This window comes from Pteropus medius, unplaced genomic scaffold, assembly GCF_902729225.1.
Source record: "Pteropus medius unplaced genomic scaffold, Ma_sr-lr_union100, whole genome shotgun sequence".
NCBI lineage: Eukaryota > Metazoa > Chordata > Mammalia > Chiroptera > Pteropodidae > Pteropus > Pteropus medius.
In genome coordinates, this window is record NW_024345600.1 from 2,481,999 (window position 1) to 2,507,106 (window position 25,108).

The window sequence follows — 25,108 nt, forward strand, 5'->3', positions numbered from 1 at the left end:
ATGGTCTACCACCTGAAAACATTTACTTATGTTGCCTCTTTATACTCTATTCCTCCCTCCATATCCAACTCCTAGTAGCCACTGATGTTTTCTGTTCCTAGAATTGTAAAAATTAATTTTACTGTTTTAAGAATGTCATATAAATGGAATCATATAGTATGTAGTGATTTAAGTTTGGCTTCTTTCAATAAGCATAGTGCATTAGCGATTCCTCCATCTTATTGATGTATTAGCAGTTCATTTCTTTTTATTGCTGAGTAGTATTCCATTGAATGGATGTAACAATTTATTCACCAGCTGAAGGACATGAGCTGCTTTTAGTTTTTTAATGATTATGAATAAAGCCATTAGAAACATCCGTGTATAGGTTTTTGTGTGAATATGAAGTTTTTATATCTCGGGTAAATATCTAGGAATGATCTTACTGGGTTATATGATATGTGTATGCTTAATAGTGGGAAAAATTTTGATGAGGAAATGATATTTATATAACCGTAAGGTATTTTTTTACAAAACACTTATGAAAGAGAAGAAAGGCTAAAGGAGAATAAAGAGCATGAAAACTAAATGCCGTGTGTGATCTGAATCTGGACATTAATGGTTCGGAATAATACCAATGAAGGAATTTATAGACAGGTACACAGAAAGATAAGGCAAATGTGGTAGAATGTCAACAACTGGGGAATCTATGAATGAAGGGTACTTTGAACTCTTCTTGGTATATTCCTGTAATTCTGAAGTAACAACAACAACAAAAAGATGTAGCTAACTAAAGCACCTACTTAAAAACTTCAAACGAACGTTTTATTTAAAGTTGTATAGCCATGGCCACTATAAGCATTTTAGTAAGAAAAGTTTGTGAATTGCTTTTATCTTAATTCATATCATTATCACGTATGAGCAAAAGCCACAGATATAGAGCAGAATAACAAATGGCTTATAATCGCCCAATAATTTGGAGATAGTTTTAACAATCATGTTTAAGTGACTAAGATTCAACATCTCAGAATATGCTAAGGGAGGAGTCAGGGGGAACATATCTTTTAACATTCTATAGTTTTCTAAGTTTCTATTTATAGAAAATGTACTCAAAAGCTCTAGATATTAGTCCTATCAGAAAGTTTAACATGCATAAAATTCACGCCTAGTAAAATCCTTTCAAATTTATCCTTTGGAGAAAAAAATTACTATTTACATCTGTGATATAAAGAAAACCTATTGGTAATATATCAGTAATTAGCATGTTAACATTCCCTTTGAAAAAAAGTTAATATTTTTACTATGTCAGGACTTATTCAACTTGTTTAAGACATTAAACAGTATTACAGATTTAGCTATAAACTAAACAATGATTAACAGAATGATAAAGCATCAGACAATTTCTACATATAAATCTGATTAACCTCATCATAAAAGTCCAAGGGATAAACATGGTACTGTTTTATAGCACAAATTTAAAAATTAACATGCCAAACATTTACAAGGAAATTAGTAAAATTAGTATAAAATCTGGGTCCGATAAAAGCAGTTTTGCAGGAAGTTTCAATACTGCCTTCTTACCTAGCAGTACAAGGCACTCTGATGTTACCATTAAATAATGGCACCTAATACATTTTATACCCCTAAAAACGAATATGCAGTGCCACCTATGACAGAATTTATATATTGTTTCTGAATAACTAAAGTATTTTACTTAAAAGTAAAATTCAATTTCAGGCCCCTGATTATCAAACCCATTATTACTCTAACTGGAAAAGAGATTCTGAAGTTCTAAAATTGAATATTAAAATCTATCCCTTCATTTAAGTTTTTTAAACACAAGGTACATGTGCTCGCTTCAGCAGGCTGAATACTAAAATTGGAACGATACAGAGAAGATTAGCATGGCCCCTGTGCAAGGATGACATACAAGTTCGTGAAGGGTTCCATATTTTAAAAAAATGAATAAATAAAAATAAAAATGAGGTATACGATTCAGGGAAATTTCAAATCATATTCGTTTTTTGTTAATAAAATAAGACCCAAAACTTTATAGTCAATGTCAATCAGCGCATATAAGTTCAACTTCTTCTTTAGTAAACTAAGAAATTTTGTCAAGTCAATCATCATGGAGACAAGAAATAAACCTAATAACATCCTACCGGAGGGAATAAACATGTCTGGTAAGTGTATGCAAATGAAATCTCTCATAGGCACCTTTTTTATCTGTATTTCTTCGTAGCAGTTTGTCCACTTGAGAAATGGCCTCTTCCCAGCAATTGTTGCTCGCTTGAACGTGGGGCTGAATCAACTTTAATTTCTGTTCTAGGATCTGATAAGCTTCTGACACTAGTTCTTGTGTTTCTTTAGTACAAACAAGCTTTTCAAGTTCATCTTCAAGAATTATTACCCTGAGTAATAAAAGAAAAACGGTTTTATCATATAGATTTCTAAAAATATTACATGGAAAATTTATAATTTATAAGGCTTATTTAAGAAATAAGCTTATAAGATGAAAAAAGTTTTGGAGATGGAAGGTGATGCTTGTGGTACAACAATGTCTATGTACTTAACTGCCACTTAACTATATACTTAAAAATGGTTAAATGGTAAATTTTATGTTATGTATATTTTACCACAATTTTTAAAAAGCTTATAAACAATATCATATATTTTATTCAACAAATATTTCTTGCATACGTACTAGGCATTTTATGAACTGAAAGATAAATTAAACCTATCTCCTACTAGAAGAAATTTATAACTGAATCAGGGAAATCATATATACATATAAATATAATATCATAAAAAGTTATAACTAACATTTTATTCCCATTTTACAGATGAGGAAGTAAGTCCAGAGAGTTGAAGAAACTTGCCCAGAGTGATACAGTTCGTAAGCTGTAAAACTGGGTTAATCCAGGCACAAAAGGATAATATCACTGAGAGAAAAAGATAGTGTTATAAGAATTCAAAGGGGAGGAAGTTACTATCAGCAATGAGAACAGCCAAGGAAGAGGGACTTTTGAGGTAGCATTGAAGGATGGATAAAATTTGAGCATGTACAAATGATGAACAAGGTCATTCTAGATGGAAGACAGGAAAAGGCAATTTATACAGTTTGGCTGGATTGAAGGAAAAGGAGCAAGAAATAAAGACAGAAAAGCAGACTGTAGTTAGGTACGGCAAACTCTTTCTACGGTTTTTATATAGACTTCAGTCTAAGCAGCTATACTCTGAAGCCAGTGAAGATTTTCAGTTAAATGAGAAAAGAAATATATGCTTCAGAAACAATGTAGCAGTGAGCATTCTGGAGGCAGGAAGAACAGCTAAAAGGTTGATGCCTTAGTGTAGGCAAGTGAGAATGAGACAGAGGAGTGAAACACAAAACAAGTTTTTAGATAACACTTTTAAAAGTTGTGTGTAGCTATAGAGCAAATCAGATATGATGGTTACTGACTGGTACACTCTTTAGTTAAAATATTTTGAAAGGTGATGTTCAGTATAATTCATTTTCAAACAGGAAACATACTTCCCATCATAATCCACAAGTCCAGGCACAAAGATCCTCTTTCATTTTCCTGTCCATCCAGTGTAGCACTCTTCCTTCCCTGAGTCATCTTCCCTCATTCTAATGTATGCCATTATGCTCTGTATGTGTCTGATTTTCTTGCCAAAAGTTAATTATTCAGAGACTCTAGCTTTGCCTAATGAACCTTTCCACTGAAATCTGGTTTTCCTCTACGATGTTGCCATCCACTTAAGTAGAGACTACCTTACCTCCCATGTTCCCTGTGGGAGACAGGGCTCAGTGAGGTTAGCACTCACCTGCTTTCTTAGAATAGCAGCTACAGACCACTAGAACATCCCTGCCTCATAGTTTTTTAACTTTTTCACTATGCCCTAACCTTTACATCTGCCTAACACACCTATGTCAGATCTTGAACTGATGGGTAAAAATTTATCTTCTCAAAATGTCTTTATGACCTTAATTTCCTATCCTTGTACATCACATCCTTGTTCACTCCAGTAAGCTAGCCTTTTGATTCTACTGAGACTTTTCAAGAACTTCTGACCCATTTTTTATCTTACAAAGTTAACAGCTGCCCTCCCACTTCTCTTTCTTGCCTGGAAGCCTGGGTCAAGTACACAAACTATAATCTTATCAACTCATTAAATTCCTATGACCTTCCTGATTACCAACACAACATGAACCCAGCCATTCATTTGATCCAATACTACATAATAAGTATCTGTTACAGGAAAATTTTGCTGGAATAACTGGAACTTACATTTTACCAAGGCAAAGTACCAACAATATCATGCAAAGTATAAGATCAACAAATATAAACTACGGACCCTACATCTTACTATTCAACCAGGGCCAACAAGCTTGCCCTATGTTACAAAAAAAGGCCCAATTTGCTGTAATCTATTTAGAAAAATAGCAATATGCTATTATTCAATTACATATAATACTATCTCTTATAATTTCCTGTTCCAGTGCTGGCAGATATTTCTCTTAGATTGCAGGTTCCAGTTTAAGAGCCCTACTTAAAGAGAGTTAGAACAAGATCATTCCTCGTAAACTTCTCCACTGCAGCTCTCAAATAAACATCTGCTTTTGTACTATCTTCCTAGGTTTTGTTGAATTCAAGAAAAGAAAAAACTATAAATGACTCCCCCAAATGATAGTACCTACAAATCAGTGTTTCTCTGCTACATTTGTAGCTATAAACCATCCTTCGTGCTGCATGTCTCAATTTTGCTTCTTCTTTCTAGCTAGGACACAAGCCAACAATCACAATGGCACAAAAATGAAGCCTGCTAATCACAGGGACATTTCCTTATATGGCTTCTAAACTTACTCATTCAGTAATGCTTTCAGATGGAGCTGCAAGCTGCGTACTGCTGTGTGAACGTTATTCAGTTCTCTTGACTTCTGTTGAGTTTTGGATAAACGCTGGGGTACTGACTGGTGCTGAGTTTCAAAGTACCGATAGAACTCATAGCTGCGCTTAAGCTCTTCCAAGCAGGCAGAATGAGCATGAGGTAGACCCTGAGTCACATCAGATACAATACGATGAGGCAAAAGTGCTGGAGTAAGTAAGGGTCCAGGAGGTGCATTAGCTGTAGAAAGTAATAGGGCGAACCGTCTGAAGAACTCTGAACTCTGTGCCACCCAGAGTTGGAACAAAACCTAAAACAAACAAACAAAAAAAAGATTAGATCAATAAAAAATATTGGCTGACATTCAAAACAAAGTACATATTTAACTTTTGTTTTATTTTTTCTCTTTGCTGCCTATACTTAAGCAGAAAATACAATTCAAGATTTAACAAGCTTTTAAAAACAATATATCAAAAGCATAAGGAAACAGGGAAATCACTGAGATAGCCTGATAACAAAAAATAATTTTAAAAGGGAATGAAAAAATATAACCATAATTCTTTCTCCAAATCCTTCTTAAAGAATAATAGCTATTACCACTTTTGGTACCCATTATACAACAAGCCCTCCAGTAGGTATTTTGTCTGTCTTCTCATCTAATCTAACACCTTTTAGGACAGGTATGGTAACACTTTTTAACATATGAGGTTTTAAGTTCAAAGAAGGTCAAATAGCTAATCAGTGTCAGGGCTAAAATATAAGCCTAGTTCTGCTTGGTTCCAAAGTCTCTGCTTATTCTTCATTAAGAAGATCTCACAAATTGTCCTTTGAAAATAACTTTTTCCATTATACAGTAAAGTATGGTCATGGTATTAAATTTGGAAGTAAATGGAATTATTTCTCTAAAGTGCTACAAGTAGCTATTGGTATCTTAGTATGTTCTCCCAGAAACAGAGTTGTGGCCATACTGTATCTGCATTTATATATCCTGGTTGTTTCACTGGTTTTAACAGACATTTTTCCAAGTTTTTATAAAATCTTCATAAGCAAGTTGTAGCTGCTACACAATGGTTCACCACGTGGATTTACCATAATTCATAAATCATAATTCATGCAACCATTCCTTTATTGCTGTATATTTAGGCTGTGTTCCATTTTCACTATGATAAAGCTAAACAGCAACCTGGTACATAAAGCTTTACTATCTTTGGAATCATTTCCTTAAGAAAGATTTGCAGAAGCAGAATTACCGATTCAAAGCGTGTATCATTTTTAAGGTTCTGTGTGTGTCAAACTGCATTCCGAAACACCTCTAGGGAACTAAGGAAACCTGTAAGAAAACCTGCAGCAGCTTGGGTAAGAGATGATGGCGGCTCGGACTTGGAATGGTGGGAAGGGACATGGGAAAAAGTAGATGAGTTTAAACTATATTTTGAAGTTACGACTGATATAAAAATCTGACAGACTGGATGTGAGGGGTAAAAAGATGGGTAAGATGGATGGTGCCTAGGTTTCTTCTAGTTTAATAAGTTGTGTGGTGCCATTTACTGAGATGGGTTAGAATGAGGATAAGAATAAGCGAAAGCAAATTTCAAGTAACAGTAAGGAAAAATTAACAGGAAATTTAAACATTTACATGGATCTGAAAATTTTAAAGATATAGAAATTTATAGTCTCAAAACAAAATGGAACTTGATAAATATGCTGCCAACTACACTCATACTAATTTTCACGGTATCAAGTGAAGTTTTAAAGACTAGAAACAAAGAAATATCAGTTTGCTAAATAAATACCGAAAAGGAATTTAAAGATGTTTGGATTGATCTCTTAAAAATACTACTGGAATCTTACTGCATACACTTTTGTAACATGCGCTAACTTATGTTTTTCCACGTTATTTTTTTCCTACTACTAACTCCAAAATGGTTCATCAGATGAATGTACCACAAATCATAGCAATCTCATATTACTGAACTTAAATAATTTGTCTCCAATATTTGCTGCCATAGTAATATCATGAGCGTACTTTGAGTATACCTTTGGTAACTTCCTGAGACGGATCTGCAAGCTTAAAATTGCTGGAGTAAAAGGTACACACCTTTGTGAATATTGGTATTCACTGCTCAAGTGAAGCAGTTTATATTTTTATAGCTGGTGTGAATAATGAATAATATCAACTTTCAATACCCTTGGCAAAATGTTTACTTATTATTTTCATCTGCATTTCTTTCATTACTAATAAAATGGAAAGTTTTATATTTATTGGCCATTTCTATTTCTTGTTTTGTGAGCTAGCAGTTCACACACCTGACCTATCTTCTCCAGGTTTCACACACCTGACCTATCTTCTATAGGTTTTACATACCTTAGTGCTCTTTATATAGAAAGAATTCAAGCCCTTTGTTGTCAATCACTGCATTTTTATCTGAGCCTGTTTACATTTAAAGTACATAGCATTTGAAGTTTAGAAGTTTAATTCTTATGTGCTCAAATATATCCTTTTATATGGCTTTTCATACATGAAAAAAATTCTTGTCCTAAACAAGAATTTTAGAAATTTTCCAAGGGAAGATGCAGATCTTTTAAGTTCCTTACTCATGTTTATTGAAACAAATGTCTAGTAAATAAAATGACTCACTTTGGTTTCCTGTTAAAGTAAACTCATTTATCTCCACACTCTAATTTAAGACAAGAAATACTTATGGTAAGAATTTTAAATATTTTGATATCAAACTATAAAGATCTTCTATCCAGTCTTCATGATGCTCTCCGCTTTTAAAGGCACAGCATCAGAAAAGCTATTACAATAACAGTATTCAGTAAACAATGAAAGGGAAGAGGTGCACCATTTGTGGTCAGAAAGCACAAGCACGACCCAAATACACCTGTCTTTTCTTCTGCCCTACCTTCCCTTCCACAAATGGATTACCTTCAATGCAGGCAGGCTGAAGCCATCTGTAAGGTTATGTGCTTCTTCTTCTGAAATCTGCTCTTCACTAAGTCCAAGACCCAGCTCCTTAAAAGGCACCACACAGATGTAGTTGGTTATATTGTCACTCTCAGAGTTCAGGGGGTAGGTTAAATTAGGTTAAGGCAATCAACAAAGCCTTTTCATTAAAGCATATGCTCAATAACTAGTCACTGAATGAATAACTATACTTGACGTTCACATGCCACACTGTCGCGTCTCTATTTTTTCCCATGATCTATACTTCCATCTACTTGGAATGCAGACTCTTATATCCTTAGGCCAACTCCTTCCTACTCATTCCTTAAGGGTCAACTCAGGTGCCTTCTCTGAATGCACAGGCCAAATACTCTGTCCCGCTATGTTAGAAGGCACAACTATATTATGAACTAACTATATTATGAACACCAGCTTATCTATTGACTATATTAAAAAGTCTTTAATAAGTAAATAGTACAAGTTTTTACTCTGTCTTCATAGCTCATAACAGGCAGGTATTTCGGCAGTGGGGGAACTAAATGGACAAGTTCCTGACTAAAATTAAAATGCTTTCTCTCAATTTCCAAAGAGGTAGTAGAATATAGTAAATATATATAGAAAGAAAAAGTTTTATTCATAAGTCCCAGTAAGGACACCATTTTATCTCTTTCAGTTGTGTAACACTGAGTAAATCACACATAAAATGGAGATTGTATGTAGTCTTCTCATAAAGTGGAGATAAGAAAATTTATCTGGAAAAGTTTGTATAAAGATATACTGATAGGCTATAAAGCGCTATAAACTTTAAGCATTATATATTATACAGTAGTACTACAGTACCCAGCATACTGAAGGTATAGTCTTTGCATTCCATTTACTTTTAATTTATTTATGAATCTTAACTAAAATAATGATCTTATAAACCTTCATTTCCTGACTAACAGAATTTCCTGATTTAGAAAATTTAAGTGACTGACTTATTGTCAGGTAGTCTTTGACTGCTTATTATAAGCCAGATACTGGTTAAGCACCTTATATGCACTAACTCATTTGATTACAACAAAAATATGGTCAGGAGATTATGTTATTATTGCCATTTTAAAAATAAATAAAGCAAAATACAAAGAGTTAGAAACCTGCTTAAGGTTACCGTGGCAGTAACATACAGCCAAAATTTAAATGTAGCCAATCTGACTCTAGAGACTATTTTTTTGAAAGGGGAAGGATTTCCTGTTTCCAGTTTGTTTCCACGTCATGACACAAATTTGCCACGTTCAGGAATTTAAAAAAATGTCAGACCTAGCAAAGCTAGGTTCTTTTGACTTTATTCTTTGGATCAGTAAAGGGAGGGCCTTCAAGTTTTTTCTTTGAAGAACTATCTTCAGAAGAACTATCTTCCTGTCTGTTATTGTTGGCCCCCTTGGAATGCATTTCCAGTTTTAAAATAGAAGTGATAATGAAAATTAGCTTCAAAATAGGCAATCTGTTTATAGTTAACTTTTACAGGATTCAACTATAATATCTATATTCGGGACCCCCGAAACATTGCTATTCTTACATATAAAAGAAAAGGATATTTTTTCAGCATATATAGGGTCGCTAGCCTTGCTGCTTGAAAGTTGGCTCTTACAGTTCTGTAGACAGCTTTCCGAAGACCGATGAGATGCTGACTGGGATGCTGTCCAGCTTTATTAAATGAGCAAGCAGCACTGACCCTGTCAAGCAAACTTGAAAAGTAAAATGTGATACAACTGTACAGGTGTTCTAAAGTTTTTGTTTCCTAAATCCACAATTCTATTAAACTTAGAAAAAAATTCTTTTTTCATGTTTTCATTAAAAAATTATTATAAATATCCCAACTCAGGTCTCATAAATAGCCATTTCCCTGCTACATATATAGCCACCAGAAAAAAAAGACAAATGAAAACTTAAAATCTTAAAGAGTAAAGGCTTCCTCTTATATAGGGAAACAAAGAATTTTAGTTGAAATATAGTAGAAAAACAGAAATAGTTATGTAAGAAATTGTAACTTTTTTATATACACTACTTGCTAGAATATACTGAACTGGTACTATACATTTAGTTTTAAAAACCTGTATCTACAGTAAATATGAAAGCCTTAATTATAAACACTTTCGCATTCTTAATATCTGTTTACATATGTTCATCAATCAAATTTTTGGTTACTTGCACAGAACAATACAGAAATGCATTCTGTACATTCATAAAAAATGACTTACCCACCTGCTGCCACTGGCACTTACCTACTCAAAATGAAGTAGGGGGACGCAGAAAGATAACAGGACCAGTGGCCAACAGGGGAATGCAAGTAGAAAGGCAAAGGAAGGGTTACTATGCAGCAGCAAAGCTACTCTCAAAACTGTTCAAGAGGAAGCACATTTCATAGCACTTCCCAAAAGATAAATGGGGAATACCTATTTGTAACAATGACATATAATATATTTGCTTTTATAAGTGAAGTTAATAATGATTAAATATTACATAGGTATCAGATAATAGTTTTTTTTTTTTTTCCACTTAACCAGTAACCTCTCCTAATAGCAAAATGAAATATTGGAATTTATAAATTTCTTACGCTAAAACTAAAATTTTTTAAACAAGACATCTCATTCAAAACTTAAAAAATGTTAAACCAAACTAAAATATATTCAGGCATTAAAAATCTCTATATAAAAAAAGAGGACAATGACTAACAGGCTTATTTTAAAATAAGGGAATGAGGTAGAGAAGGATTAAATTATTTGCTAGAGAGGGCAAATTGCAGAACAAAAGCACTCATTTTTAACACATGGCACTATTGTTTGTGATCCATTTTATTTACTAAATGAGTTTTAAAAACTAAAAATATTTCTAAAAATATTATGATTCGATTTATTATTCCTCAAAATTTTTTTCAATCAATTATCCTGTTTGATGAAGACAAGTGAAGCACAATTTTCTCCAGCATTTCTTCTGCCTGTCTGCATCTGAATAGATGCCTATTCTATACATATTGGTAAAAACTGGCCAATGACAAAAGGTAGAGAATCCTCTATACACGCCTAAACATTAATTGGACACATATCCACTTTAGTTAACCAGTCAGTCCTCTCAATAAAGTCCTGTGCAATCCAAGAATGAAAAGTAGCTTTTACTGACTCTTAGTGTGTTTTTTAACTTTTAAAACTTGACACTCGAACCACTTAATTTTTGCTAAACTCTATCAACAAGAAGTGGTCTTTAACTATAACGGAAAGACAAATATTAACAGACACTGAGGACTGTTCCATTTTGAATAGAGCAGAAAGAGAATAAAATCTCTTATGTCTCGGGATTGTTTAAATACTGTTCTAGAACGTAACAGAGCGAGAATGCGATGACTACTGGAGGTTCTTCCACTTCTCTGTTTCATGATTTTCCAGATACAGCTAACTGAGAGCAATAATTATTCTTCACCATATACTTACTTTCTCCCACCTATAGATAGCAAGGTTATATGTTACATAAATTATTAAATATACGACAGTACAGCTGTCATCTGTTAGTGTTTAGCTGGCAGCCTAGTGTACTAGAAACAAGCTCTAGAGTCCGATGAAATGGACTTGAAAATTTGCTCTACCATTTATAATTGTACGCCTTTAGTTGTATGCAAAATTGCCTAGCATAGTAAATGGAACGTAATTGGTGCTCAATAAATACAACTGTCCTTTTATTAATAGAATAAATAGCCTATTTAGCCTGTAGCTTAATACATTTACAATTAGACTGGTGAATATTTAATTTCCCATGGGACTGTGAAACATCATTAATTTGTATATTCTGAGAGTATCAGTGACATAATACCTAATAACATTTACCCATGTTATTCTTATCGGGGTGATAACTTTGAAAGTTATATAAATGTCTAATCACCATGTTTACACTTGAAACTAATATAATAATGTATGTCAACTGTATTAAAAAAATTTTTAAAACAAAAAACAAAGAGTATTATTAATACATGACAAGATTTTTCAAAATAAATTCATGTCAGATATATCTCTCATTTAAATCGAGGAGAGAGAGCATCTGACAGGGAATAAAGGGAACAAAAGCATGTATTGGGTAACTTGGCATGCTAGGTTCAATATTATTCTCTTTCCATATATTATCTCGTATAATCACATGGTAACAGAAATATCTCAAAGCACTATGGTTTCTCAAAGTAGATAAACAGAATCATACTACATATTAAATCTAGCATATAATGTATATATTTCTTCAATTAGCAGTTAATAAACTTTAGTATGTGGTAAACAGAAGCTTACTTTTTTCTGTAAATGCTACACAGAAAAATAAGTAATAAATATCTAATTTAACTATGTAGCCGAAAAGAACTATTTAAAAATAAAATGAAAAATGAACTCACAGTGTAAATCCTCTGGAAATGACTTCAGTTTCTTGTATGAGACGTAAAGCTTTTCTCACAAGGTTAGTAAAAGCTCGGCTATTTGTTGCTGTATCTTCCAAACGGACATTGTATTTTTTTAGGGTTACTTGTAGTTTGGCTGTCCTCCATAATCTCAAAGCTCTTATGATCAGATAAACAAATAGAATCACTCCCCATACCAGCCAGGAAGATAAAATCCACCGAGTGGGAAGCATAATGAGCAAACTAATGAAGGCAAATAGCATTGAGACATCCCTATAACAGAGAAACCAAGAAAATGATATCCATAAGATCAGAGAAAGATGAGTTACTTTAATCAGTAATTTAGGTTTACTAAAATAGATAAAATGCTAGCTTCTTTGTAATATATATCTTAACAAATATATTAAAAAATTATGTGAAATAATTATAAAATATCTAGCAAACAGACAATGGTGCATAGATATTAAAATCTGAGCTAACAAGTTTAGGTAAAGAACATAAGAAATAGGTGCCTTCTCAAATAAATTTATTTTTAAGATACGGACTCTTTAACCTAAAAACAAATTAAAAACCCAATTTTACAGATTTAAAAATCTAATCTTAGGAATTTAAAAGTGAAAATACTTTAATTTTGTTAATTTTAAATATTAAAATATTTTAATATTCAAATATATTATGAATTCCTTTTCCCTAAAATCGGACTTTAATTATTTGAACAGAAACGTATATCTCAATAAAATAAAAACATTTTTCCGATTAGAAATAATATATACTTGATGAGTAACTGTTTCAAATAAAGTCATCTAATTTTAGATACCATCACGAATTTGGAATATGCATATCTATACTGCAGATCATGATATGGACAAGCTAAGTGCTTTTAGATTGCTTTAACTGAAGTGAAAATTTAACTGAAAAATGAAATTTTTTTTCTTAGGTCAATTACAAACCTACAGGTTAACATACATCTTTTAAGCAATGAAGGCTTTGGTGAAAATGTGTATATATAAGAAAGAGTCATATAGGGGGAAAGGTATCCGAAAAACAACATCAATACCTGAAGACAGTTATAGTCAAATCACACAGAAAATCATATGTAAGAATGCTGCTTAATAAATATTTGCCTGCCCTAATTTCCCTTGGAGTCTTTTACTTTTAAACAATTCTAGTAATATCATAAAGCGAAATCTCATCAAATACTTATATGCTTAATCACCTTTGTGGCTAAAAACCTGAAAGTTGTAAAATTCTTAAAACCTATGGTTCCTTCTAGTAGCTCTTTAAGTTCTTATATTTTTAAAGGATAAGATGCTTTACTTCATCACGATGATGTGTGAGTGATACAGATTTGGAAAACATCATACTTCGCTGTCTGTTACAATATGAAGCAGTTGTCAGAACACTGGGGGCAATGAATGTAATTGCCTATATAACTTGAATAGTTTGAGCAATGACTTAGCTTATTTAATAAACTCACACTTTAACAGGTAGAGGACATTAACAGTTCTGCATATATAATTCCTTCTTACTATTCTTTTTTTTTAACCCATTATGGCCTGTGACTTCATTAGACCCAAATATTTGAAGTGGTCGAAAAGTTTTAGGACAGTCTGAATCATCAGACTATGTTCCCTATGATCTCTTCTTAGCCAACAAACCAAGAGGTGACTGTTTACCTCCATGTCCCATCCTACCCTTGTTGTCTCTACAATGCGATTATGATATAATCTATCAATTGCAAAAAAAAACCCATGAAGAACTGCCTAGGCCTGCATTCACACAAGTACAAAGGTATATGGCTAAGGGATTCTTTTTGGTACATGTTACACCTGTTTGTTGGGCTGTTAAACACAGAACTAATTATACTTAGTTGAAAGTACATAAAAATTGTATTGAAATTTTTTCCCAGCTTCGCTTTAAATAGTATTTACTTTAGAAAGACACTTTTTTTTTAAACCTCTAGTATATCATTACATTAATTACAATGCAAAATGTGTGGAATGTTTACAATGCCTTTATAATGGACAGCATGACGTTAGATTTCCTCTGCTATTACTCTGTATGTAAGCAAAGGATAGATGTTTTCTGGACAGTACCAAATGTTAGGGGTTGCCAGGGAGCGAAGTGTTGGAAGGTGTCCATTTTCCTGTTGTTGAGGTTGCCCTGCAGACAGGATACTGGGATCAAGCAGCTCAATCAGTTCCACATCCTCTTGTAACAGGACTTCCTGTTGCAGGATGGTGTGTAGTGAGTCGAGTCGGAATCCAATATCCTTGCCATTAAAAGACCGGAAGAGAGGTATTAATACATACATTATTTTGTATTAAATGGCAAACTCTTAATGTGCTAATAAAATTTAGAAGTGTTTATTTTCAGTATAGACTCTTAAAAAGAAGAAACAACAGTCCAATCTATCTTCAGTATGATGTATGGGGTTTTCACTGTAAATGTGAGACAATAAAGAATGAGGTGGACATTACTGAGCCACCAGATATGAAATATAAATGTTTAATAAAGAGATTTGAAGTAATTATAGATTAATAAGCCTGCCTAGTTAAGCCCAATTAAATTAAATTAACTAAATTGCTGGAACACAACATGGAAAATATAATCCTATATCATAAGATGCTGTCCTTGGATACTGTAACAATATAGCTAATATTTAAGGATTATGTCAGTGGGGTCAAGGCCTTCTAAAAATGGACATTCAGATATTAAAAATACATCATTAAGGAATGTAATGCAAAACCATACTAACGTGTGCACAGCATTTATAGTTTACAAAATGCTTTCACATATACCAGCTCATTTATTCCTCCTTCCTTTCCTTCTATCTATCAAGAAATATATATATATGCCAGACACCATGTTTGACACCAGGGATGCAAAAAAAATGAATCAAGACATACAAGTCTCTACTCTTGAAGAATTCAGTTTAATGAAGAGCAATTCAAAGTAAACGGTTAACAACACAATGTGGAAAGAAGTACAATGAGGCATACCTAGGGTATTATGAAAATGACATCGAGGGACCAAAACTTGCAACAAAGTCAGAAAAAGTGAAAGAGGTGATGCCTGAGCTGAGTCTTAAAGTATGAACAAGAACTGACTAGATGAAAGAGTTGGAAGAGTGGGATGAAACAGAATAAAAGCTTCTCTAAAACTGCAAGTCATCGATATCAGTTTGAGCAGCGTGTATACGGTAGAGGTGAGAGATGAAGTAACAATGTTCGAGCAGACAGGTTAGTTCTCACAGAATCCCTGTCACGTATCTTTATCCTCATCTTCATTCTAGAGTCGAAAACTGAAGCCAAAAGAGATTAAATAACTTTCCAGAATTCTGATTTCAAATCCTAAGTCTTTGGTAGTCGATTTTGCTTTCCTGTATATAGTCTGCTCTATCAAAAAATTTAAACTTTTCTTTTGTATTAAATTTAAGAACAGAGTAACCCTATTGTAAGATAAAAAATAAAGGGAACTTTTTAAGGACAAGGCCTTTATCAATTAAAGTAAAAGTTAGGTGTAGAGTTGGAAAGCAGTGGGTTTGCTCTTCTTAGTCAGGTAAACACTCCTGTACTGCAGAGTCCAGCCCTAGGTGATCAAAACGGGAAATTAAGCAGGAATGAAATGACCCACATATTAAACCACAAGTATGCCTTCATTTGATTATGGGTTATACAGCACTGTTAGAGAAGATTTTCAATACTGAGCCTATTCTGATATAGTTATTTATTTTCACTAATTCGAAACAAGATCATCACCTCAATGGAATGCTGATCTCCCTTTTAGCCTGATGTGGCTTTCTCACCATCTACTGACACACTCTGCATGTGCCTCTGCAGCACTTTTATGCTTCATATTTGAACTACTGCCTCCTCTATCTTCTTAAAATCCTGATTCTAACATTAAGAACCACTTAATTATTTGACCTCCCACCCACTTTTATAAAGAGAGAACAGCACAACTCACTATTGTTGGGTGGAGGGAGGAAAACAAAAGGGGGCAGGAAGTGGAGCATGGTAGGTTTTCGAGAAATCTTTGAAATAAATCTTCACATATTGGTCTTACTATTTGGTTTGGAATCCCCAATCAGACATGGAATTTTAAAATACGAGTTTTAAAAATCAAGTTTTTGCTAAAAAGTTTTAAATCATACCTTTTATGAGACCTCTATATACCTATATACGGGTAAGTGTAAAGAAGCCTAACTAAGTGAAGGCTAAGGCTCAGAGAGAGGGGGAAAGCTATTGATGCAATGGGAGCTTTCCCTCTTCACAGATCCTCTCACAGACATGTTGCTTCACCAGGTACTCACTTTCTTCAACACCGTTCCCTGGCATGAGATCCTCTCCAAAACTGGGAAAATATTTCCTCAAATCCAATGTGCTCTGAAGCAGCATTAATAGCTTTGGGAATATTGGATTTAAAAGTGTGACAAACTAATAACCTACTATCATCTGCATGTACAAATAAACTTGAAAGGGACCAAGGTAACTAAATATAACTAAAGCAGTGTTATCTTAGTAGATTGCCTCTATACTAGAAGAATTTGAACTATATTCTGATAATTATAGCTATAAAATTGAATCAGGTTAATGAATTAAGGTTTTTCTTAAGGATAAATTCTATTACTCTTTAGTTATAAAAATAACTGCAGAAAATATAGAAATGGTGTTGCAATATGGCAATCGAAATACTGGGAAAATAGATACGTGCTAAATTTAAGAAACATGTTCTATTTGTTCTCAGGTCTGAGCCTCAAACAAATTTAAAAGGTACTAATTCTGATGGACTTAAATATAGTTAAGTATCATCTGAATAGCTGGGTGCTCTGTGCTGCAGGGAGGTGTACTATGTGAACTCTGGCTCACCTGAATAAGTTTGAGTGCCAAGACTTACTTAGTGCCTAGCTCCACAACCTAAGTAAGTTAATAACTTCTCTGTTCCTGTTTCCTTATATGCAAAATAAGCAGCCCCTACTTCACAGGGTTGTTGTGAGGATTAAATAAGTCAATATCTATAAAATACTAAGAGTATCTGATGCACAGTAAGCATATGTGTTATCTACTACTGTTGTTAGTATACATGAAATAATTAAAATACAATAAAGAAAAGCACACATATTACAAAACTTATAGAAAATTATTACTAGGTTGTTGTAGAAAATAAGAGATTCATTCAATGGGCTGAAGTTTCTGGGAAAAGCCTTGAGGAAGAATGAAGACTGCTTACTGAAAAGATTCCAATAATGGAAAAGCAGAAGGAATTCCACCATAGTGTAATAGCACAAAGACAGACATAGAGAATAGGTACAGAATAAAGGAAAAGAAAGACCGGGTTGGCTAATGAAAATATTGGTAGATAAGGCTGGCAAGGTAGATTAGGGCCAAATTACGCAAACTCTTTTATGCCTAAGTGATGAAGTGAATTTGATATGGTACATAATGGGGATCATTTTAGGATCTAAATAGAGAAATGGCATGAGAAGGTAATTGATAAAGATTTCTGCCTGGAAGGATAAAAAGGGTATGAAAAGCAGAGTTAAAGAATAAAGAGAGTTCTACTTTTGCCCCTAGGGATTGAGAAAAAAACTTACTCATGTGCCGATACACTTCAATGACCTTATGCATTTTTTAATACATAGTGATATTTCATAAAGATGATGAGGATCAAATGAGAATGTGTGAAAGCACTTTATAGACTAAAAGTGCTTAAAAAGTGCTAAAACTACTACCATCTTAGTTGCTATAAAGGATTTTTAATCTTTAAGAAGAAAAGTACTACCTTAATAAAAATGAACAATGGCAAAATGTTCAGATATCATGGAGCAATTGTCACTATTTTTATAAAAGGAAAGAGGTACTGGTTCAATATCTATAGCTAACAAAATTTAAATATGTCACAATCTAGGAGAGAGAATAAGTCAAGCAATCTTATGCTAGAAGTTAATGGGGCAATTCCTTGTTTCATTACCTGTAAACTATTTCTTAGGTATGTACTTCCTGCAATTCTTCATAATATAGGCACAAAAGGAGTTCATACAGAAGCTGGTACTTTATAGTGAAACATAACATGAAACATGTGGGCCAGTGACAGCCAAGAATGAAAAGATCAGGACTATGCAGACTATGATTAAACCACAGAAAAATGTATATGGATCCATATACCTTACCACGGTCCTAGTATCACAGCAGAATGAAGATGGCTCCACCTGGATAGAGATGAGATTCTACGTAGATGACAAGACACTTCATTAACCTTCTCAATACACCTACAAAGATGAAACCCTGAACAGAGAACTTACTCTTTGGGATTGCTAAAAAAGTAATTTTAGTCAGTCAAAACATAATACTACTCAAGCCAGAGAGGTAGTGCATTATGATGGAAACAGCCTGGGCTTTGAAACCAGGAGACGTGAATTTAAATTCTGACCCTATCCCTCTCTAGCTGAACAATCTTGAACAATTTCACTTAATAAGTATTCTTAAACCAAACTGAGCTGTCTGAACTCCAGGCTTTCCAACTGATAAAATGCACTCAAACTTATAGTGTTTGGATTACGAAATCAAAATGTGAAAGCACTTTGTAAATATTTCTTTATAAATGATAATTTACAAGAATGATAATTATCACCTTAAGGCCACAGGCCAGCAGAGGATCCTGAAAACCTCCTTACCTATAACCTGATCACTCTTACTCAGAGCCTGGAGAATATAACAACTTCGATTTTTTAGCTATACTACCTGGATTTTGTATTGTTAGGATGTAAAAACTTGAAGTACTCCCTTTTGGGAGTCAAGAGGTAAAGCAACAGATATATTACAGCAGAGAGAAGAAGAAAAAAGCAAGCCTCAAGGGAATCACAAAGACTCTCAACATTAACTATTTCAAGTCTTTGGGGGAATTCTGTGATTTATCAGTCCCAGCAGACTAAATTTTATGTGTGAAGTTGTCAGAGAATGGTAGATTAATGATAAATAAATTAAGGAAGAACCACTATTGATTTTGCCCAAACTCTGTAATCACAGGCTGTGGAATGAAGACAGAGACAGTCAAGTTCTTCAGGAAAAGGGAGAAGATCCCACAAACAGATACATCCCCTCCCTTACTGAGAGGAACTGCTGATGGAGGAAAATGGCAGCAGGCAATTATTAATCTAACAAATAAGATTTGTTAGATAGCAGAATATTATTTTCTAAGTGGCTAATAATCTCTTAGACGAACTAGGCAACAATACTAATAAGTCTAAATTCAAAGATCCCCAGTTATCAAAGAATTTACTTTTCTTTGATAGGTAGTTTAGGTGACACAAACAACTTTTTAGGTGAAAGAGGCAGTCTCCTTTTGGAGAACTATCCAGAATTTCTAATCAAAATCAATCACTGCCCAAATCAGTAGCAAACAAATTCTGGTTCATCGATTCTCTCACTAATAAACTGGAGCCCTCAAAACTGACAAAGAAAGTAAAATGAAGACTTACCAACTTGTGAAGTAAATCATCTTTCTTACTGTACTGAGAAAAAACCCAGCTTTTGATGGTTTCAGCCACTTTTAACAGGATTCCTCGCTGAAGGAGATGAATGACATTGTATAGGATTATTAAACCACAACCAAACAGCAATTTTAAATTTCAAATAATTTGCTTCTAATTAATCAGAATTTTTATCAGGAAAAAGGGGAAAATAATCATCCAGGTTATATGCTTTGTCTCAGCCTCATTAGTTCCCAAATTTATCTGCACATTAGAATCCTCTGGATTCTATTTTGGTTAGAAACATATTCCTGGGTCCCCAAACCAAAGGCTTAGATTCAGTAAATTTGGAATGAGACCTGGAAATGTGATTTTTAATAAGAAGTCATCTCGACGCAGCTTATTTATCTTGGGTACACTATCAACTATGTCAAGATGATGATGGTATGTATTTCAAAATGGAAAACCATTGGTGCTCCAAGTTCTCAAATATTAAGGACATTTCATTCTATAATACTAAGGCAGAAAGATTATTTCAATCCATTTTAGAAAAACCATGTCAGTGGAATAAAAGTTATCTGACTGAATCATCCAAAAATTCAGTATACCTTAATAGCCTATTTCCTGTGCATGCCAGTAAATGGAGTTTACATTCATTGAGTTATTATTATATCTCAGGTACTGGAAAAGAGCCATGGGAACAAAGATGAATATACATAACTGCTGTCAAGAACTTAGTATAGACGAGACAGTAGAAATAATTACAAGCCAATGTGAAGTATGAAAAAGAACAAGACAAGAAGAGGTCAACGGGAGCTAACACTGGAACTAAGCCCTAACAGATGAGTAGGAATGTAGTAACAAAGAAGGTTAGAACACGCCAGGTAAGGGGACGAGAGCCATGGAAGCACATGCCATGCAGTTCATGGCATAGTTTGGGATGGCTAACACCAGAGAGAAGAAGGAAATAGTAAAAAACTTTAAAAGGTACATTGAGATGGGTTTTTAAGGACTTTGGTCTTATACGAAAAATTTGTTTTCCAAAGAAAATAATTGGTACTTCACTCCTTGAACAGAATTTTGAAGGCAATTCTAAAACTACATCCACTAAGAAGGAACTAAATAGTACAACAATTTTCCAAAATTTAGCTGCCTTGAATTTAGAAAAACTCCATTTAAAAAAAATATAGCTCATATACTTGAAATGTGTAAGATAAAGACTAAACAAACTTTCTAGACAAGAGGTAATTTTGAAAAACATCTCTGGCTATGCTATTTACTATTCTTCAATATCTGAGGGATGGTATTTAAACCTTCATTTTATTTATTTATAAATAACAACATTTCTACATGTAAAAATACCTCTCATAAATGAAAAGGATTGAATACCTACAAAACCCAATAGGTCAATGCCCAAGCATACACACAAGGAGGTCCCATCTCCCACCCCAAGACTATCCTTTGGCCCTTTGTCTTTTGTTGACAAATCATTTCCTATCCAAGTTTTAATCTATAAATAACCTATTAGATACAGCTTTAGGTTTCCCTTTTAAAACTTTTCCTAGGAAGGTTCATATTTAAAAGGGGCAAGAAGAAAGGGTCTTAGTATAGAGGACTAGCAAAACTGGTTTTGATCCATGTGAGCTCTAACTCCCCTATCCCTCCCCCACCCCCCGCCGTGGGTGTGAGTCAACATAACAAAACAAACAAAACAAAACATTTCTTTGGTATTTACTTTGCTGTTGCAAATGGGTCCAGCTTAGTTACCTCACATTCTAAGAACAGGAGAAAACACCTCTATCACAACAGAGTAAATGACTAATTGAAACTTTAAAAGCCTCCTCTTAAAAGTATTTGAGTCTTATAATAAAACACTGATTAAACTAGAATGCTCAAGAAATTAGGTTAGCTGGTTATATTTTTTCTATTAAATTAGAATTCTTTCTGTTAAACTAAAATGTACTGGAATATTTTCTTACTTCAGCAAATATGTCTAATAGAACAGAACATAAATGAATTCATTAGGTAATATATTTTATTGGACATAAAGGAGATACTTCTGGTATCTCAGCCTCATAATGCTGTACACATCAACTACCTATGAGATATTTACTGTATAAAAGTACATAACAACTGCAGATATAAAGGGCATCAGAAACTGAGGTAAGTATACCCACTCCAAATATCCTTGAAACTATTTATGAAATATCAATTTGCTTTCTTATAGTTTGTGCTTTAAGAAAAAATGTTCAAAGAGAAAATAATTCCAGTTAATATAAGAGTTCTAATAGTTGGGTTCTCATTCAAGTTTTAGAATATTTTTTCTGGTCCCTCCAGATAACTTCAATATTTAAATAAATAATATATTTTAATCCTCAATCATATTCATTTCCACTCATTATACAAATTACCGATGAGATCGTCCAAAGTAGCAAGGATTCATGTTTATCTAAAGACAGTTTTGTACTACTGGTGAAATAAAAAAGTTTTACCTGTGTGGGGAGGACACAGAGGTGCTTACTAGTGTTCTTTGTTTGTCTGTCTGTTTTTGTAAGGTAAAGAACAAAAGATTAAGTCATAGAGGATGAGCATGCGTTCTTACTTTTGGCAGGGCTCTTGTAGGAGGCTTTTGTTGTTCCTCTGTCACTGTGCATTTTTCTGGTTTTGGTGACAGAGAAGAACATATTTCAAAGTCTGTATGTCCCAGATCCTGTAAGTACTGATAAAGTGGAGAATTCTGAAAGAGACATATAAAATAAAGCAAATGTCAAGATCATTACTATTTCCAAGTTTTAGGGGCCAAATTCAATACTAGATTTCACTATCATGATCAGTATGCCCTAATTCTTTAAGGCTTAATCTATAAAGAATTGAATTATGTCACAATGCTATTTCACATTAAAAAAAAAAAAATTAACAAACAATTCAACGGAGGACCTAAAAAAGAGAACTCTAAATAAAACACAGATTTTTTTTTGAGTGAGTATCAACAAGGAAAAATGAATTTAGGAATATAAATAGAGTTGTTAAGCAACTTCTTTGCCCAAATTTTTGTAGTATTAGAGTAGATTGTTTTAAAATAACCAGTCCTGGCTATAGATAGCTCCTAGGAGGACCTATAGTAAAAAACAATTACTTGAAACCAAGAAGAATTAGGCAATAATTGTACTGTATTTATTATAAATTTATCATACCATGATATTCATTAATTCATTCAAGCACAAATATGTATTATTTAGTAGACAATTCATACAGTATGAACAAATTTAAAACTCTAAGATAAGCTTATATACAAGCATAGGGCAAATGAAAGACTGTGGCTAATAAAAGCATTAAACAACAGTGTTTAAAAACACAAATTCTAATGCATTAGAATACAGTGTTTAAAAACACAAAGTCTGGAGCCAGACTATAGGTACAAATTCCTACTCTGCCTCTTATTAGCTGGGTAACCTATGGTAATTTATTAATTTTTTCATGCTTCGGCTGTCTCATCTAAAAATCGGAATAATAATATCTAGTTCATAGGGTTCTCATGAAGACTAATTAAATATAAAGCACTTAGAACAGTCCCTGGCACATAGTAAATATGTTCAATTTATACTTCAACTTCGTATAAGCTATGTAAGAAGAACACAGGTTTTGGAAGAGATTAAAAAGAAAAAAAATCACCCCAACCTCACCAAACAGAGATATCGTCATCACTATTGGAAGAAAATCTATGAGACAACTCTTTCTGGATAAACAGCAAGCTTTAATTATAACTTTTAGTATTCCCTAAAGTTGGTGACATGTTTAAAAATAAACCTTGATTCCATTCAACAAAATATGTAATATTTAAAAAAGACCTTATGTTGGGTGTTAGAGATGCAATAACAACCACCAATAAGAACACAGCTGACACAATACTATGTGGCAAAAGCTTAGCTAAGCATTTTACATGCATCACCTAAGATTCACAACAAAATCTAAAATTATTATTATCATCATTATTACTATTGTTATTCCCATTTATAGTTAAGGAAACAGATTTAGACTTAACTCCAAAAACAACATGCTGAAATACCTATCATACTGTACTACCTAAAATTACAATCTCTCTATGTCTAGAGAAAAAAACACCAAAGAAGCTTACTTACAGTTTAGTACAAAAATGCCAAGCAAATTAATAATTATAGGAATGTAATAGCTGCTACAGAAACTGAGGAGCGATAGCTAAATTAGACCAACATTTTTAGGGACTATATCCTTGAGTTTGGAGAAATGAGGAAGAGTGGGAATTTGCTGGACTGGTAGCAATTTGCTGGCTATCAATTTAAGAGAACAGGAAGATGAGTCAAATGCTTTCCTTTTAAACTATGTTTCTCTTTTGAGACAAATATGCAAAAAATTATAAAATAAGGAGGAATATGTTTATCCCTGTGGTTTTAAAATCTCTGGTGGCGCAAATGGTTAATCTTTATATTACCCATAATGGATCTTCAAATATTGCCTTGAATTACTCAATCTGTATTTTCAAACTGAACTATGAACCCCCAGAGTGGAAAAAGAACAAGAATGCTAGTTCATTTGAGCTGACCTTTTGAAAAGCTTACTTTCTTAAAAAAAAACCCAACTCGTTTTTAAGGCAGTAAAACCCTTTCTTCAAATGAACTCCTATGGGGAAGAACAATAAATGTGATGGATCATCAAAGTGGGGTTATTCTAATTCAAGGGTCATCAAACTTCTTCTGTTAACAGGCCAGATAGTAAAATATTTTAGGCTTTGCAGGCCATATGGTCTCTGTCTCAGCTAATCAACTCTATCATGCAAAAGCAGCCACAGATACTACATAAACCAATGAGTGTGGTTATGTTCCAATAAAACGTTATGGATATATTGAACTTCATATAATTTTCATGCATCACAAAATATCATTCTTTTGACAGGTTATTTTTCCCAACCATTAAAAAAATGTAAAAACTATTCCTTGTTCACCAGTTATATAAAAATAAGCATGGAACGGGGACAAATCTGGCCCAATAGTCTTAGTTCGCTGACTCCTGTTCTAACTGAAGACTCAGTGCAGATCATGAGGCATAGTCTTGACTGCTAACTGTTCTCTGGGAAGAGGCTTGTGGGGTAGGAATGGGGCCAAATGGTTTTTTATTCAAATTGCACACTTTCTTACTGCACACTTAGGTGATGTTGTGTCAGTATTGACTCCAATGTCTCTTAATTTTCCACTTTATGTCACGGCTCACAAAATAACAAAATGGATACCTGTAGCAGATATCCATTTTTTAAGTGATTAAACAGAAGGGAAACAATGACTACTTTGTTTTCCATATATGTTCTGCATATCAACTAAGAGCATACCATACTTAGTCTGAATCACCACATCTGGAACATCTGCTATTTCATATTTCA

General features: G+C 33.5%; 1 protein-coding gene and 1 non-coding gene across 17 annotated transcripts in view; one reads left to right on the forward strand and one right to left on the reverse strand.

Annotated features, from left to right (window-relative positions):
• VEZT (vezatin, adherens junctions transmembrane protein) overlaps positions 1-25,108 on the reverse strand; it is a 60,556-nt gene that overhangs the window by 14,089 nt on the left and 21,359 nt on the right. For 4 of the 16 annotated variants that reach the window (XM_039874081.1, XM_039874086.1, XM_039874089.1 and 1 more), the window contains exons 2-10: positions 22,301-22,435; positions 19,708-19,794; positions 18,400-18,456; positions 14,324-14,499; positions 12,225-12,500; positions 9,394-9,543; positions 7,799-7,946; positions 4,848-5,179; positions 2,197-2,390 (exon numbers count right to left, since the gene is read on the reverse strand). In XM_039874081.1, coding sequence (XP_039730015.1) covers positions 2,197-2,390; positions 4,848-5,179; positions 7,799-7,946; positions 9,394-9,543; positions 12,225-12,500; positions 14,324-14,499; positions 18,400-18,456; positions 19,708-19,794; positions 22,301-22,435 — 1,555 coding nt within the window. Of the gene's footprint in view, positions 1-2,196; positions 2,391-4,847; positions 5,180-7,798; positions 7,947-9,393; positions 9,544-12,224; positions 12,501-14,323; positions 14,500-18,394; positions 18,499-19,707; positions 19,795-22,300; positions 22,436-25,108 lie in introns of those variants that run through there. The other 12 variants (XM_039874085.1, XM_039874094.1, XM_039874095.1 and 9 more) reach the window with 8 other exon arrangements.
• LOC120611768 (U6 spliceosomal RNA) lies at positions 1,831-1,935 on the forward strand. The gene has a single exon (XR_005655282.1). It is a non-coding gene; the product is annotated as a U6 spliceosomal RNA (small nuclear RNA).